Source organism: Embiotoca jacksoni, unplaced genomic scaffold (assembly GCF_022577435.1).
Source record: "Embiotoca jacksoni isolate LCO1_2020_lvr unplaced genomic scaffold, fEmbJac1.0.p SCAF_113, whole genome shotgun sequence".
NCBI classification, from domain to species: Eukaryota; Metazoa; Chordata; class Actinopteri; family Embiotocidae; genus Embiotoca; species Embiotoca jacksoni.
The window spans coordinates 50,218-68,123 of record NW_027185245.1 but is presented as its reverse complement, the minus strand read 5'-3'; the positions used below and the strand labels follow the sequence as shown (position 1 = coordinate 68,123).

The window sequence follows — 17,906 nt, the reverse complement described above, 5'->3', positions numbered from 1 at the left end:
CCCTATGATAACTCTTCAAATGTCCATTTGAAAAGAGTTCCATATATAAATATATATATATATTTTTTACATATATATATATATATATATATATATTTATATATATAATATATGTGTGTGTATTGTGGAGCCATTATATCAGCTTGTTACGTTAATAAGCATGTCTCTGTGTGCTGTCGTATAAAATCGTCGCCATACAATCATACCACTCACGCTGTCACCTCCGTCTAACAATCAAAACAACTCAGAGAAACAGGGACGTGGGAATCCGATTCGAAAGGCTGTGATTGGCTGGCGTATCTGTCAATCACGATGGGTTGGAGGGGTTCCTCCGGCTACGGCTGTAAGCACGTTAGTACTGACAGAGCATCACTGTTTTGTCTCGGTTTGACAAGTTTCCCCGGACGATCATGGGGGTAGGAGCGAGCGGTTAAAGTTGACAAACCAGAAGAAAGTTGCGGCTCATTTTTTTTTTTTAATTTTTTTTTTTTTTGCGTCGCTTTGTCAAATGTAGGGACGAAGAGAAGTTTTCAGTTTTTTTTTTTTTTCTTCCCCTCTTCAGTCTGAGCGCGCTCTAGTCAAAGTCTACAGTGGAGAAAAAACCAAACAACAAAAAAAAAAAAACCCCGAGACACGAGCAGAGATGAACGGCTTATCGTTTGACGACCCTTCGCTGGATAACCTGGATCCGACGCTGTCGCTAAATGACCCCAGCGACATTGACACGGCGCTGTTAAGCGACATCGACGGTAAGAAGAAATAACGGTGTCCGTTGGCTTCAGACGAGACAGCCGCGTCCAAAACGCTTTTGTGTTTTAACGGTTAAACGCTCGCGACTCACTCCCCGCGTGCCTCGGCTGGTAGTCGTTCGTAACGTTATTTATTATTATTATTATTATTATTTTTGTGGTAATATCAAAAGTTTACTGCCGTAATGTTTTATTGTGGCAGTAAAACTGAGCGGGTTAGCCGGGGGGGGTGGCTAATATGTGAAGCTAACGTGGTGCTGAAGCGGTCGTGTGCGGAGCGCCCCGCCCCCAGCACGCTGCACACACTCAGAGGTTACTGTCGGTCATTCCTCTCCGCTGGGTTCACGGCGCCTCGGTTGACCACATTAACACACACACACATGTACGTGTCCCTTACATGTCAAACCGATGGTTAAAATAACGGATGAGTATGACCCTCACGCTCTGTTGACAATTCATATTTTTCAGTTTTTTGTTGTTGTTGCAAACACATGATGCTTTATATTTGCATTGTGCACTTTTTAAAAAAAATTTTTTTTTAAAATTTATTTATAGCCTGTGCGTTTGTAAAATGGAGCCGCGGTGCACTTTGTAGCTATAATTTTATGATCACTCCTGCAAAAAGAAGAAGCGTTATATCTTCTGCTTTCTACAGATTTCCCCTGTTATGGACCAAAATGTGCTTTCACGATAATAGCGTGGAAATGTAAATGTATTAAACGGTACGAGGCGGTGGACATCCAAGCGGCCGTGCTATCCATCTTCCTAAATTTGCCCGATAGTAAACCCCGGGTGACGCTGCTCGATGGTAACCTCGAACCACAGACGGTTCTCCCTCCTTCCTGTCTTGGGCTGCCTGGCAATGGCAAAGCAGCCTCCGAGACGCGCTCTGATTGGTCGAGAGCGATCACCTCATCCACAACACTGCTTTACGAATCCGGCCTACTGCGTTTCACTGCAGACGCAACATACACTCAGGAGCCACTTATTCTTACACTGTATTCCTGATGAACTTCATCCAGTAATTAGTTACTATTTTTGCTTTATTCCCGCAGCAGCGTTTAACAGTGCTTTGAGCATTCAATTTTACACGTCATTTAAAAAAAAAAAAAAAAAACATAAACACTGTAGTTCTTTTTTTTTTTTTTTTAAAGATGGATTTGGGAAATATTCTCCTGTTGTAAAGTTGAGATCACGCCACTGACAGCCCCACGAGTCAATAGCTGCAAGGCCACAGTTGAGTTTCATGGCATTTTAATAAATGTTTGTCATCGTTGTACTTTGGGCCCACAGCTACAAGAACACTGTAAATATTGCCTGACTGCACATCATGGGCCGACAAACATTCATTGTACAGTGAACAACGAGCACCTGGTGCTTAGTGGATTTTCCATAACAGTCAGCTTTCAATCTTGAATAATTTTTAGTCCTGGCTCGAATTCATGCCATATATGTTTTTTTAAAATGCAATCAAACTTGATCGTGTTTAAAGCAAAAAGTAGCTTTATTTTTTTTTTTGGACAGTTTTAAGCTGCCATAGTCATTTATCATGCAGCTGTACATTATAAAGATATGTTGGGGCTATTTCAGGAAAAATAATTGCAAAATGACATTTCCTTCTCATCCCAACCTGCAATAAAATCTTTGTTCGATGTAGCGTATTCCCTTTACTTTCATATTTATTTATGCTTAGTCTGGAACGCTCTCTGTGTGTTTGACCATCAACGCTGCACATGGTTAACTTGCAATGTAGATGAGAACGCAGTTTGCTACTAAGAAGCTTTTTTCCATAATAGGCCAAATTAAAAACTCAAGAAATGCCCAGCTCATATAAATGTAGACCGGGTCCTCAGTTACCATGGTTTACCCGGTGAAGTAATCTCGACCGTTTCTTATATTTTTTTCTACTTTGTAAATAACATTGATGATGTTTTTGATGTCGCTTCATCTTCAGATATGCTACAGCTCATCAACAACCAGGACATGGAGTTTGGAGGACTCTTTGATGCCCCTCTATATGCAGGGGCTCCTCCCACCCAAGAGATTCCTGGTTTGACCCAGACCCTTCCCTCAGCTGCCCCTCCAACCACCACTACCACACCTTCACCTACATCTTCCTCTTCCTCTTCCATCCTAAGCAGTAGCCCCCACCTGGATGCACTCCTGGGGCCTCCCATCACCCGTAGCTCCTCCACCCCGGACAAGGCCTTCCAGCCGCCTACCTTCCAGCAGTCTCCCCTGGCCCAGGTATCCAGCTCCACCCAGAGGACGCAGCCAGCCTCCCCACAACAAGCTCAGAGCCTCAGACAGCTCCAGGTGGAACAGCCGCAACCCATCGTCAGCCCGTCTGCCCCTGTCCATGCCCCTGCCCCCACCATGGCCCCGGCCCCAGTCCTGACCCCTGCCCCTGCCCTGGCCCCCGCCCCCGCCCCTGCCCTGGCCCCTGCCCTGGCCCCTGCCCCGGCCCTGGCCCCGGCCCCCGTCCCGGCCCAGGCAGCTTCTCCTCACAGCTCACCTGGACCAAACCCAGCGTTCAGCTCCACGCCTCAGGCTCTCTTCACCGCTCCTGCACCTCAGCCGCAGACACAAGTTCAGGCCCGGCCCAACTTCAGCAGCCAAAACAGCTTCATAGGTAAGCACTGCTTAAAGGTGGCGAGAGTTTATTCTGGTGTTATAGAGTAGTGAATACAGGGCTTAAAAAAATCTTATATTTTCCTCATGTAGTGACTGGTTTCTTGGCTTTGCATGTCGGTTATTGGATCCATCCAGTATCCATCACTTATTCTGCTTCACTGAATCAGCTTTTTCTCTTTATTCTTTTCACGTATTCTTTAACAACTTTCACTAGCAGAGTTTAAACAGAAATTAAATAAAAAGGACACGTTCATTTTGATATTTAGGTTGTTTGAAATTTAATTACAGCAAACAAAGTCAGTAATTGACTTTTTTTTTGTTCGATTCAAGAAAGGAGAGGAAATACTAGAAACCAGGAACAAAATGAATATGTTCTGATTTACTGTGTAAATGTCTGTTGTGTAATACGACGTAAAAAAAACGAGTCTACCGTATGTGTTTATTCATTTGTTGATAGGGGCTAAGTGTTAAAGTTCTGACCGCTACATTAGTTTGGACTGGATTACAAAACCATGGCCAGTGAAGCACATTTGTGTTTCCCGTGCTCATCTGGCTTTCACTCAATTGAAACTGCAGTGCCCGGGGAGACGTCTCTTCACGTGTATTGCATTCATCAAGCTAAGACACAAGGTTACTCAACTTCAGCTGATCACACATCCAAGTCGTAATCTCATAGAGAGCTCAGCAGAGTTTAAGTCTGTGAGCTAATTGTCAGCGTTGAGTTTTTTTTTTTTTTTACAGAACGAGAAGTAGTAAAGTGCCCATTTGTTATCTCGTAAAGCTGGGGCTGATAAGTAATACCAGACGACGCGCTGAACGTTATCGCACATTTCTAATCCGATAACATTTCACCTATTTCCAAAATACAAACCCATAAACACTGTAAAAGTCTTTATACCAATTTAGTCATAATGAAAATGTTGATGCAAACATGATCAGTGTGTTGCCTTTATGTTAAAAGTTCCTTTGAAAATGTGTGTTATAACAAATGGCAATACAGTGTATTGGGTAGTTTGCAGTTTGTTGTGTGCAGCTGCATTATTTTTTTCTGATGTTTCAAGTCTCCTAACATATTCATGCACACTCTGGTGTTTGCGTTTGTCACGTTAATGGTTTGTGCTGGAATATGATATCACCCAAATTCTTTTTTTTTTGTCTGGTTATGAGAACAGTCTTTCTGGTTTATGATAATAATTACATGTTAGGAAACCAGTATAGCAATCACTTCCTGCACTGCACTGTTGAACTTGTTTGCTGAATATTAGAAATTGTATTGTGAAATAGTAAAAAAAAATAAATAAATAAAGAAGCGGGTAAAGAGATGGATGATTGCCGTGGGTGTTTCATACGGTTTTACACGCTCGATGTAAGGCTGATGAAATCTCTGTTTTTCCAGCTATCAGTACGGCCAGTGTGAGCGCACCCGTCACCAGCTTGTCGTCATCACCTCCAAGCGTTCAGCCAGTGGCCATTCAGACTCCGCTACAAGGGCTGACCACGGCCTCGCCTCTCCTGGCCACATCGACAAGCCCTCCAGCTCAGACCATCGCCCCCCACATGCAACAAGTACCTGTAAGTGTGTATTGGAAGCAGGGGTCTGAGTGAGTCGGTACTCCTGTTGTCCTTGTTTGTGTTTCTGAATATTTGTCCCGGTGTGTGTGTGTGCGTTTCTTAGGTGCTGCTGCAGCCCCAGTTCATCAAGGCAGAGTCTCTGCTGCTGACCACTCTGAAGCACGACCCCTGTCTGGTCACTACTATGGCCTCAACCACATCTCTGGCTACCACCACCCCAGTACAGACCACTTCACTGCAGGTAGATACATCATGTGAACTCGAACTCTTGAGGCCATCCAGGGAACTTGGTTGATGGCCTCACCACTGGGGTTACACTTGAGCTGTTTAACCCACCGTGTTTACCTCGTCAGGCCTTTATGGGCGGGGGCACCATCCTGACCACCGTCCCTGTCATGGTGGATGCTGAAAAGCTGCCGATCAACCGCATCGCCATCAGTGGTAAGCCGATGGGCCAGCCACACAAGGGGGAGAAGCGCACAGCGCACAACGCCATCGAGAAGCGCTACCGCTCCTCCATCAACGATAAAATAGTGGAGCTCAAAGACCTGGTGGCAGGCACTGAAGCCAAGGTAAGACCAAGATCATTTAAAAGCATATTTAAATTGATTGCATTCTCTTTTTTTTTTTTTTTTTTTTTTATACCCGACATGAGATGAATAATGTTTTATGCAGTCTACTTTCCTTCGGTTGTATTTTTTTTACTATTTGTAATACAAGTCCAATATTTACACTTCAGAATTACGCATCTAGTATTTGTTTTCAGTCAATCTTTTTCTTTTTTTGTCAGCTCAACAAGTCCGCGGTGCTGAGGAAAGCCATCGATTACATTCGTTACCTGCAGCAGGCTAACCAGAAGCTCAAACAGGAGAACATGGCTCTTAAAATGGCAGCCCAGAAAAACAGTATGCACTTTAAATCTTCTCTTTTCTGTATTCCACAACTGCTTCACGGCAATTTATATAAATTCCTTCAAAGTAAGTCAGTCAGTTGACCTGTTTTGAAGAGGTCAATTGATAGCACCTGAAAAGACAAAAGTAAAAATGGCTTTTTATAGTCTCTAAGTGAGTGGATTGTAAGGTTGGAGCTTTCTCTGCTTTTGTACTGTTGATTGACCCTGTAACCGCTCTCTTCGGCGTTCCTTTCCTCTTTCTTCAGAGTCTCTCAAGGACCTGGTTGCCATGGAGGTGGACGGACCGGCTGATGTGAAGAACGAGCTGCCAACCCCGCCTGCCTCTGACGTGGGCTCCCCGACTTCTTTCTCACACTGTAGCAGTGACTCAGAGCCTGACAGTCCAATGGTGGAGGACACCAAGGTATGCAGCCCTCATTTGAACCGCTGAACAACGGTAATTCTAACAGTGGAGGTTTCTCGTTCGGTGAGGGTTCAGGATACACAACCCAGGAGATTTAAAGACTGTCGGCCTGACAACAGGTTCATGTTTGGAAAAAAAGCAAACGTTTTGTAGCCTGTTGAAGTATCCTGAAGAAAGACATCGAAGCTGCTCTTGCTCATGTATTTAAAGATCACTTAATTACCTAAATGACATAATCTGCTTTGCTTAAAGGCGGCTTTATGCCTCTGCAATTAAATGTTAATTTATCTTTGCGAAGCCCTGCTATGATTTGCATCCTCAAAAAAAAGGAATAAACACAGGGTCTATGTCGACAAAGCAAAAGCTGCAGTTGCGGCGCTTTGTTTTTTACCTCCATGTTTCCGGTATCCTCAGTATTTTGTTGATGGTGACGGCATGAAGCAGGTTGACGAAGGACTCAGGGAAATCTTTGCAGTAATGACAGATGCATCTTGGAATCTAGCAAAACTGCTTCCAATAGAAACCTTGTCCACTAAACCTCTTAGAAAATGAAAAATGTGATGACTCACAACAGTCGACAGCTTACACAATAATGTTAAACTATAAATCAATTGGGTGGCACGGTGGTGCAGTGGTTAGCATTGTCGCCTCACAGCAAAAAGGTTCCGGGTTCGAATCCGGTCCTGGGCCTTTCTGTGCGGAGTTTGCATGTTCTCCCTGTGCTTGCGTGGGTTCTCTCCGGGTTCTCTGGCTTCCTCCCATCACCCAAAAACATGCACCTCAGCTTGGTTGGTTGGCGCCGCGGTCGTGGCAGCCTGTTGCAGCAGCTCCCCCTCGGGAGGCTGCTGGAGCGAAATAATTTCCCCTCGGGGAGTAATAAAGTACAATAAAATAAAAATAACCTCAACAAAGAAAGTACTTTCTGTCTCTGTTTATACTTGTGTCAAACTGACACTGCTTTATAAAGGAATGTTCTCTGTATCTCTCCAAACATAAAATGATCTTTCTGGTCTCTCTTCCCTGTGCCAGCCTACTGTGGGCACGTTGGACCAATCGGCAGCAGGCGGCAGCGCTGGCGGCATGCTGGACCGATCCCGCATGGCGTTGTGCGCCTTCACCTTTCTCTTCCTCTCCCTCAACCCTCTGGCTGCTCTGCTCTGCTCCTCCGGTAGCAGCTCGGCTGGAAGCGCTGCAGCCATCACCACCCACCACGCAGGCAGGAGCGTCCTGGGTCTGGATATCGCAGGTAGGGGGTGCAGAAATAAATGCAGCAAGAGAGACCGATGATGATGATGATGATGTCGCCACTGTTAGTATGTTAAATACAGCTCTGATTTAATGTGATGTGTTCTATAGAAAGATGCTCTTACACTAAATGAATAAGTGCTTTTTGCACTTATACGACACCATGTTTTTTGTCTGTAGCTGACTCATGGGGCTGGATGGATTGGATGCTCCCAACTATACTGGTTTGGCTACTGAATGGTGTTCTGGTGTCTGGGGTTCTGATCCGACTGTTGGTGTATGGAGAACCTGTAACCAGACCCCACTCTGGATCCTCTGTTTTGTTCTGGAGGCACCGCAAACAGGCCGACCTGGACCTCGCAAGAGTATGTTATTGTTTATTTATTTATTTATTTATTTTACTTAATACAAACAAATCATATTTAATGATCCTTAAAATGCCCATGTTTTTTTATTTTTTTAAATATACAAACAAAGCAGACCAGTACTCAATATAATATCACACAGAAAAACAAGAATGTGGATTAAAATAAACAAGTAAAATAATACATAACAAAAATACAGGTAAAATGATTGGGATACATATATTCCATTAATGTAAAATTATGATGAGAGAATAAAAAAACAACCTCCCCCCATATTTATTTCTCCTTAATAAGTTCATCATACAGTTGGACACTTTTTTTCTTTAGTGTGTTTATAAATTTATCATGTCTATACATTTTCTTTCAGATTTGACCTTTGTTAACTTGGGTTAGGTTAGGTAGTTACTTTATTAATCCCCAAGGGGAAATCTTTTCGCTACAGGGGCATACAGGAAAGCAACAAAGTAATAATAAAATAATAAAAAGCAATAAAATAACAGTAAAAAAAATATTCAAGATCACCCTCTTACCTGTTCTTTACACTCCCCAGGGGGATTTTGCCCAGGCCAGTCACAACCTGTGGACCTGTCTGAAGGCTCTCGGTCGTCCCTTACCCACCTCCCAGTTGGACCTGGCCTGCGCTGCACTCTGGTCTCTGCTTAGATTCTGCCTCCAGCGCCTCTGGGTGGGCCGCTGGCTGGCTGCCAGAGCTGGAGGGCTGCGATTGGATCGCCCCCTGCAGGAGGACGCCTGCAAAAGCAGCCGAGATGCTGCCCTGGTTTACCACCGCCTGCACCAGCTTCACATGACAGGTTAGTCGGTGGGGAAAAAAATAAATAAATCCTGTTTCTAGATGATATCAGTGTGACGTCAAACAATGTCATATCGACGTTATTAATGATTAAAGAGCATCTGATCTCATGCTGATTTGAATGACAATAAAATGTTACAAAATCTTTGCAACCTTTGCAATGCAGACTTACTGGACTTCCTTTTACTAGCTGCGGTTGTTATATAATGTGTTTTCTGGTGCCTTTCTCACTGTTTCTCTCATGGTTTTCGTCACAAGTGACAATGGAAAACCATTATGTTGGCTTAATATGTGTACTTGTGTTTATTTATGTATGTATTGTATTTTTACTGTTGCTGTTTGCGCAAATTTTCCATAAAATTGTTTGTTTCTTTCTTTTTTTGTGCGCGCAATTTTTTAAATGTTTTTTGCATCACTGTTGTTCTCTGTAAAATGCTATATTTAAAGATGGTAATTATTGTCTTGTCTTCTATCTGTGCATACAGGTAAGCTGAATGGTAGCCACCTGTCGGCAGTGCACATGGCTTTAAGTGCAGTGAACCTGGCGGAGTGTGCTGGCTCATGTCTGCCTGTAGCCACTCTGGCAGAGGTCTACGTCTCTGCAGCTCTACGAGTCAAAGCCAGTCTGCCACGGATCCTGCATTTCACCTCTGTAAGTCCCTTTTGTTTGCACATGCACAAGCGTCTTGCTCAGTCTTTTATAATGGGCAAATTTGTGGGGGGTTTTTTTCTTTCTTGGATGCTGTCAGAATCAACTACTGTTTATTGTTTAGAGTTCAGGTGGTGTGTATTTTAGCAGCAGGGATCTTTGAATTGACATTCAGTTAATTGGTCTTTTGAGGTTAATAGACCTAAACTGCATTGGTAATGACCTGGGACTAGGCCTGTCACTGCTACTATTACATAATCACCTCATCATGATGAAATAACTTCCATTTGTATAAAAACAGCTAGATGAAACTAGCATATTTCCATCACTATTTCCGCGTAGTTTTCCCCTGTTTGAGGTTTGACTATTGCTCTATTAATGATGTCATCTCTTTGCGCCCCCCCCCCCCCCCCCTTCTTTGCTGTTGTTTGATGGCACATGACTGCAGAACTAACGCCCGCATCATATACTGTTTATTTTGATTGTTGGTTCACGTCATTTTCAGAAATTTCATTGTATATTTCCGTAATGGTTTAGTATTTAAGTTCATGTAAAAGCTGCCCTGTGTGATTAAAAGCAGACAGAAATGTAATTTTTAATTATATGTTCCGATGTTAAATGCCAATAAATGACTCTTCTTTATAAGGTGTATAATTCAACTATGATTAGGCTTACTGTATACCATACTGTATATTCGGGTCATAAAATGACCAGAAAAAAACAAATCGTTAATTGCAGTTATTTGTATAACAACGAATTGTCAACTATAGTTACACGATCCTGACCATGATCTAAATTATCCTTTTTTTCTTTTGTTTCCCCCTTATAGCGTGTGTTCCTGAGCAGTGCCCGCCAAGCGTGCCTATCGTCCAGCGGCAGTGTGCCTCCAGCCATGCAGTGGCTCTGTCACCCACTCGGCCACCGCTTCTTCGTGGATGGGGACTGGGCTATTCGCAGCACCCCGAAAGAAAGCATCTACAGCCAGGCGGGGAACACTGGTCAGTGTGCGCAAAAGTTTCCTCTCGGTGTGCAGCCGCATTAATTTTTTTTTCCGATGTTTAAAGTCTACTAACATATTCATGCACACTCTGGTGTTTGTGTTTGTCACGCTAATGGTTTGTTTGTACTCTTTACAGTGGATCCTCTGGCCCAGGTGACTCAGGCATTTAGAGAGCACCTCCTGGAAAAGGCTCTGTACTGTGTGGCCCAGCCTCGTGAAGAGAAAAGTCCTAACCAGGGCGAAGGGTGAGCAAACCAAACACACTTCCAAACAACTCATTATTGTTAAAAGGCCTGGAAGATAGGGACAAAATGTCAATATCATGGTATTTTTGACCAAATACCTCGATATAGATATTATAGGAATGCCTTTTGGTGCCTTCACAAAATATTTACACAGAGATTTTTGATAAAAAAAAAAAAAAAAATATCAGTCATGTGGATATAATGTCTAATTGGGTAAAGGGAAATAATAGAGCAGCTCGTACAAGCTGCATCGCTTAAATGTAATACAGCCTTTCAAATCCAATAAAAGATAAGAGTTATGCCACATCATAATATTATATCCGGCAAATTGTGGTTTCAATTTTTAACACAGCCGAGGTCCTGCTACTGTGGCACAACTGAAACGTAAAAATAAGCCGATGATAGTGATGGTTTTGAAGTTAATAATTCATGTGGATGTACAGAAAAAGAACCACTATGTGTGTCCTCAGAGAATATGCTGATGCTCTGGAGTACCTCCAGCTGCTGATCAGTGCGTCAGATGCGGCTGGTGCCACCTCGCAGTCCTTTGCTATCGGCTCCAACATGGCTACTGTGACAGGTAGGTTTCTACGGCAGCTGTCCTTTCTGTCAGTCATCCGTTTGTTTGTCTTCCTGGCGACTTGGCTGAAACTTCTTTCGGTTGCCCGAGTTCACATTAACACGTTCAAGTGTTGATATGAACTCCTTACATTGCGCTTACATATCTTTTATTTTTTTGTTGTTTTGGAAGAATTGTGTTTGCTTTTTCAGCACTTTTGTTCTCGCCTGCATTAACTGTTCGATTTCCTTAACAAGCGAGTAAAATAAGAAGCTGAGAGACGAGGTTCATTTTTACTATTGAGAGTCACACTTGACTTCCCCCTCCTCCCACCACTTTCTTTTGTCCTCACTGATCACCGATCTGAGTGAAAGGGGGCTCGGTGAAAGGGAGGCATCCGCTAGATTGCTTCATCTATCTTCAGCGCTGTCAAATCGGTGATCACCTTGAGAGGTGGGAGGGAAGCGAGACTGTGCGGGGATTTTAATAGGAGACTTTTCTTGGCAGAGCCTCGTGTTGCCCACAGTGTTAAAAGTCTATATATGTGCGTGTGCGCGTGTGCGTGTGTGTGTGTGTGTGTGTGTGTGTGTGTGTGTGTGTGTTGCCTCGTGTTAAATGGAGTAGTTTTCCCTCATGAGGGAGTCGTCAAAATGGCTGCTTCCTCTCAGCTCCTACTGTGACTGTGCCAGAGGGAAGAAACAGATTGATTCAGAGGTCAAAATACAGACAGCAGCTGTCTGCGTGTGTGAACCATCATGCATGCTAAATGGGAAAGTGGGCAGTTGGGGATTTGTATATTTGCACGCCTGTTTGTCAGGGGGGGGGGGGGGTTTCTCACCTTTGACTGTTTTTTTTTTTTTCTTCTCCCATTTCCAGGCTGCGACCCCCACTCCAAGTGGTGGTCCTCAGTCGCCGTGGTGATCATCAACTGGTTGCAAGGAGATGACGCTGCAGCGGAGAGACTGTATCCGACTGTTGAGCACCTGCCCCGCAGTCTGCAGAGCGCAGAGTAAGTTAGAAATACACACACCGGAACTTTCTCCAGCCAGCGAAAGAGTGTGTTGCGTAACTTTGGTGCGCTAATGCCGAGCTGAGGGGAGACGCGCGCACACACACACACACGCACACACACACACACACACACACACTCACTTCCACCACTTTAACCTGTGTCCTCTGTATGTTTTCCCCTCCGTTCTGTCAGGAGTCTTCTGCCCAAAGCGTGTCTGAACACATTCAGGGCAGTGCGGGCTTTGCTGTCCAAGCCAGAAAACTGCCAGCTGAGTCTGACCAACAGTGACAAGGCCAGCGCCCTGCTCCGAGACAGCCTCAACCTAGGACCACACTGCCACAGCTCCAGTTTAGACAAGGTACAGACGGACACACACACACACACACACACACACACACACACACACACACACACACACACACACACACACACACACACACACACACACAGAGAGAAGGAAAGCGCAAGCTCTTGCGGCTTCGTGCACATAAGTCAAGTTGATGTTTATTATTCCTACGAGGGGAATTTTGTGACGTCGACAGCATCTGCATAAAAAAACACACGCATGAATACACACAGTGGCAGATGTGCCCACACACACACACACGTGTGGATAAAACTGTAAACACAGGAAATGACCCACACATACACGTAATCAGTGGAGTATAGACACACACACGCACACGCACACACACACACACACACACACACACACACACACACACACACACACACACTTACACACTTTTCACAAGACAACGCCACACACTTTACCAGACAGTGAATCGCCCGCAGCAACTCCACTCTGTGATACCGCAGTGTCCTACCCTCTGGCATTCAGCAGATGGTGATGCTGGTGGATAGGTAGCTCACAGTGTGTGTATGTCCACGGCCAGAGCTGCAGTGCATTGTAGTTGCATTGCATGTGTCTCAGCGGAGTGCAATGTACCTGCAGTGCAACACAGAGCTGGGCCACTGACAGCAGAACACACACACACACACACACACACGGGAGGGGTGGAAAGTGTCCTTTGACTTTGACTGAAGATGTGGTTTCGTTAGCGCGGCCCAATATGACCTGTGTGCGTTATGCGTCATATCTATTGTTCTAATATTTCAGTGTTTGATTTTTACTGGTATAAAGCTTTATTGTGTGAATTAACACGGAAAATTCTGTTTCCAATCAGGTTTTCCCAGAAATACTTGAGAGATGAAATTTTTTGACTTACCGTCACCATAGCGTTCTGTTCAGCATGGCAAATATCAAGTATAACTATTAACTAATTGCATTTCCCTTGATTTGAGGTCCGTTCTGTTTCAGTCCATATGCTAATCCTGATCGCCTCTCCTTAGGTGGTCCAGTTGCTGTTGTGTGATCTGCTGTTGGTTATGAGGACCAATGTGTGGCGTCTGCAGCAGCAGCAAGGGGCCAGTCCTGCGGGGCCCGGGCCGGTGGGTACCAGCGGCCCCGCGGGCGTCCACCAGGCGTCCCCACCGGAGCTCCAGGGCTTTCAGCAAGATCTCAGCTCCCTACGCAAGTTGGCACACAGTTTCAGGCCTGCAATGCGAAGAGTATGTAAATTCGCCGCATTTTATTTGTACGTCTCGGTCGTTCATGAGAGTTCATGGTTACTTTTATTGTCACGCCAGTTTGGAGAATTCGATGTCTTGCCGACATACAATCAAACGTTTATTTTGTCTGGACCGTTTTCCTCTCGGTCCGACGCACGAGTCGAACACGCAGACACAACGCGAATGCTGGTCGACGGGCACACACTCTCGACTAGAACAAGATGATTCACCCGACGCAGCTCCTGCGTTGGCGAAGTCGTCTTCTGAGGCACATTTAAACCGGAACTCATCAGAATGAGTTCTAAGAGGCTCCGTTTAAGATTGAAATCACACGCGTAATAATTCACCTTAAGAGAGGCACATTGCATCGAGGCATAGAAATGCTTCCTGTTTAAATATTTGCAGGCAGTCTATGGTGCAGTTCTCTGTGGAAATTAGCTGGGAGGAGTTGCAACACACACACACACACACACACACACACACACACACACACACACACACACACACACACCCTGAGGCAAGTGTTTAGCAGCGTTGTTCACAGCGCTTCAAAGTCTCTCTGAGGTAGAGCTGAACGTTGTGTGAGTCATCATCACTCACTCTCGTCCCTCCCCCACCCCTCCTCCTCCTCCTCCTCCTCCTCTCTGATTTCCCTCCCCTCCACCTCTTTCCAGTTGTTTCTTCATGAAGCTACAGCCCGGCTGATGGCCGGTGCCAGTCCCACCCGCACACATCAGCTCCTTGACCGCTCACTGCGACGCAGAGCAACACCCGGAGCCAAGACAGGTGTGTGTGCGCGCGCGCATATGACTGTCGCTTTTATATTTCATTCACTCGGCACAAGACATTCTTTTGTAGGCAGCTTTGGGGTTTTTTTTCAGCTCCTGTTGATGTTTAGAATTTGAATGGCGTCGAATATTATTTGTTCGCCCACAGAGAGAAACCTTAATGTTTGTGCGCGTGTCCTAATTAGAACTGTAGTCATCATGTAATTATACAAATTTGATTATTAATTAATCGTGTAAGTCGATTTAAAAAAAAAAAAAAAAAAAAAAAAATTTAAGCAAAACTGCCAAATATGATGTGGTTACAGCTTCTACAGCGGGAGGATTTGATGTCTTTCCTTAAATGTAGCGTCTTTGTGTTTGAGACTGTTTTTTTTTTTTTTTTTTTTTAAAACAAAAGAAGACATTTGAAGACATCCCATGTGTGGCTTAAAAATGACATTTTAAATACAATTTTACAATAAAATGTTCTGATGTTCGCAGGCCAGATGATTAATAGATGAATTAAGAAAATATAGGGCACATTAATTGATAATGAAAATAATCTTTGCATCCTTCGTCTAAGTTACTGCTCTATTTGCGATGCTTTTGTGGCAGCACGAGAAGCCCTGATACCATCATAAATTTTACATTGTTTTTTTAAAAGTAATATTAGTGTGGCACCAGTAGAATTAAAGTTGGAAGCTGATAAAAAAAAAAGAAAAAGAAAAAATACAGATTAAAAGATTTAAATACAGCTCATCTGTGGATGCTGGTATTTTCCAAGATTTTTTTTTTTCTTTTTTCTTTTTCAAAATAAAAGTTTTAGGGAGCTTTGAGGCAATTAATCTCAGTGATTAGTGGTTCTAATCAGCCTCTTGAGTATTTTTCCCATTTCTTCGTTGTAAATCACATCAATTATTACACAAGAAGCTGCTGAAGTCTGGTTGGCTGCTGGTGGCTGATGACATCAAAAAGCTTCGCCCGAAATACCACGGTAACAAGCCTCCCTCTCTCTCTCTCTCTCTCTGTGTGTGTGTGTGTGTGTGTGTGTGCGCGCAGAGGAGTGCGAGACGCGTCCCGGCCAGCGTGAGCAGGCAGAGGCCGTGATGCTGGCGTGCCGCTACCTCCCTCCCTCCTTCCTGTCGGCTCCGGGCCAAAGGGTGGGTATGCTGGCCGACGCAGCCCGCACCCTGGAGAAGCTCGGAGACAAGAGGACCCTGCACGACTGCCAGCAGATGATCATAAAACTGGGCAGCGGCACCACCGTCACCAACAGCTAGAGCGGAGCGGGAGGGGGAGGGGGAGGGGCCGAGAGACATGCACGGACACTGTACATAGAAACTCTGACGTACAAAAAAAAACAACAAAAAAAAAACGCTCTCGGTCAGAAAAAGAAACGTACTTCCACAGACACGGAACCACGCGGTCTCTTTTTGCGGCTTGCAGCTATCATATACATTTATTAAACTGTACAGATTCATATCAAACTGGATTTTCTTCATGGCTTGTCCCTCCCGCCACCCCCCCAACCCCCCCGGCCCCACATCAAAAGGCACTTGTAGAGCTTTGAACCTTTGTTGCTATGAATTGTTATCCGAATGTAGGAAGCACTTACTGCTCTCGGGCCGAAATGAATCCCCTCGTGAGAATGCATTGCAGCGGCACCGGTCTGACCACGAACAGGAGCCATCATGTCCTTCGGGTGGACAGTCCCAACGTGAAGCGCGCGCGCGAGAGAAGCAATGAAAGAGATATTTGCCCTGCGTTTACACCTTCGGTCTGTTTTTTTTTGTTTGTTTTGTTTTTTACATGGATGCGCCTTTCTGCTGGCAGGACAGCTTTAGTGGGTTACAGTGGCGGACTGCTCTGATTGGCTGCAGAGTGAGGCGTGTCGTCGTTCGAGGGGGGGGGGTAGGAAAAACAACAACAACAACAACAAAAAAAACGACCAAACTCGGCTCGGTCTGGCCGTGGGCTCGCACAGCGGGAAGCCGCGCCGCAGGTTCTTCAGATACCGCTGAAGTTCATTCGAATCGTACTTCCTTGGCGGCGATCTGCGGCGAGGTGCTCCAGCTGCCCCCATCGTCCTCGGTCTCTATCTGCACTAGGCCCGTGAGGCTGATTTCAATGAGATAAGTAATAACATAGCTTTATGAGGTTATTTTCATAGAGGACGTGTTTTTGTTTTTGCTGTGTACATATTTTAAACATGTATTTATAATCTGTATGAACTTTTAATTAAGCAGTATTTTTGCATAAGCGGAGCGATAAATGCTCATTTTCTTCCCTTAATTCTGTTCTTTTTGGTAATAGACCAGGCCAAGATAATAGAGTTACTGTACTGCCATCAGATGAGTGTCAAGTTATCAAGGTGACATTGTTTGACTCGGTCGACCTTTTGCACTGTTGCGCACACGCGCTTGTGTGTGTGTGTTTGTGTGTGTGTTTGTGTGTGTGTGTGTGTGTAAGTGTAACTCCAGCTGCTTTCGCACATGTTACTGCAACCCTGAAACTACCGGAGACATTACCCAGAGGAGCCGTATCGGTGCGACCGGATATTACAAGGACTCCCGATACAGAGTCTGTGTAACGTGCGGTCGAGCCCGTGCGTGAATAAGAGCAGGTGATTTGTCTGGAGGGATTCACAGCGAGCGAGCGGGCGTGTTGACGATGTTCGTATCTCGCGCTCCCGCTCGCTCCCCCCTCCCTTAAACCAAACGCGATATTTCAAGTAGGCGAGAACACGTCTGACGTGGACGATGTCCTGTCGTGTGCTTCGTGCGTGAAAGGGCAACTTGTGAGGAAACGGTTTATGACATCAGAAGTTGTCGGCAGCGTTTCGATTCCTGCATCGCAAACCCACGACTCGAAACTACAAACGTGAACCTTTTTTTTTTTTTTTTTTTTTTTCCAAAAGAGGGCCCGCTTTGATTCTGTTCCTGTTTTTTCTTCTTTGTCGCCTCAAAATAAGTCATTATAGTTTCATGTCCCCCAGAGAATCACCTGTTTTTTTTTTGTGTTTTTTTTCATTTCGTAAGGACTGTAAAAAGTTGGAGAGAAAAAAAACATCGGCATGTGTTTTTGTCCCAGGACCAGTATGTTTCTTTTGTTGTGTGTCACTAATGTGAAAGACTGAAAAAAAGACAGGATAGAGATGACTGACGCGACCGTGTCTAAAGGTATTGTTCATGTGTCCTTTTAACTGACACCCTTTCATCTCTTTCTCCTTCCTTTTATCATGTAAATATTAAAACATTTTGTAAAGAAGACAGTATGGCGGCGCTCTGGTTATTGACGACGTGGTGTGGGTTGATATCAAACGATAATAAAAGCAGTCCTCTTTCCACTAACCTTAAAATAGGCAAGTAGGTCATGGCTCACATGTAAACAATGCTGAAACTTTTGCCAGA

General features: G+C 44.6%; 1 protein-coding gene across 2 annotated transcripts; it reads left to right on the top strand.

The window, feature by feature from the left end:
- The first annotated feature begins 306 nt into the window (after positions 1-306).
- srebf1 (sterol regulatory element binding transcription factor 1) lies at positions 307-17,763 on the top strand. Of its 2 annotated transcripts, none has more exons than XM_069143708.1 (19): positions 307-749; positions 2,704-3,381; positions 4,780-4,955; positions 5,059-5,196; positions 5,309-5,527; positions 5,746-5,860; positions 6,114-6,271; positions 7,301-7,517; positions 7,697-7,881; positions 8,432-8,693; positions 9,178-9,344; positions 10,171-10,366; positions 10,478-10,586; positions 11,057-11,166; positions 12,022-12,154; positions 12,350-12,515; positions 13,511-13,729; positions 14,404-14,515; positions 15,556-17,763. In XM_069143708.1, the coding sequence occupies exons 1-19, from the start codon at positions 644-646 to the stop codon at positions 15,774-15,776; spliced, it is 3,687 nt and encodes a 1,228-aa protein (XP_068999809.1). In that variant the 5' UTR covers positions 307-643; the 3' UTR covers positions 15,777-17,763. The 2 variants fall into 2 exon arrangements, with proteins under 2 accessions (XP_068999809.1, XP_068999810.1); XM_069143709.1 differs by having other exon boundaries at positions 308-749; positions 10,171-10,339.
- The last annotated feature ends 143 nt before the right edge of the window (positions 17,764-17,906 follow it).

Excerpts from the sequence above, each read along its gene's own strand:
- srebf1 (XM_069143708.1), top strand. The coding sequence starts at position 644 with ATGAACGGCTTATCGTTTGACGACCCTTCGCTGGATAACCTGGATCCG. Across the intron at positions 6,272-7,300 it reads CAATGGTGGAGGACACCAAG|CCTACTGTGGGCACGTTGGA; the intron begins GTATGCAGCCCT and ends TCCCTGTGCCAG. Across the intron at positions 12,155-12,349 it reads CGCAGTCTGCAGAGCGCAGA|GAGTCTTCTGCCCAAAGCGT; the intron begins GTAAGTTAGAAA and ends CCGTTCTGTCAG.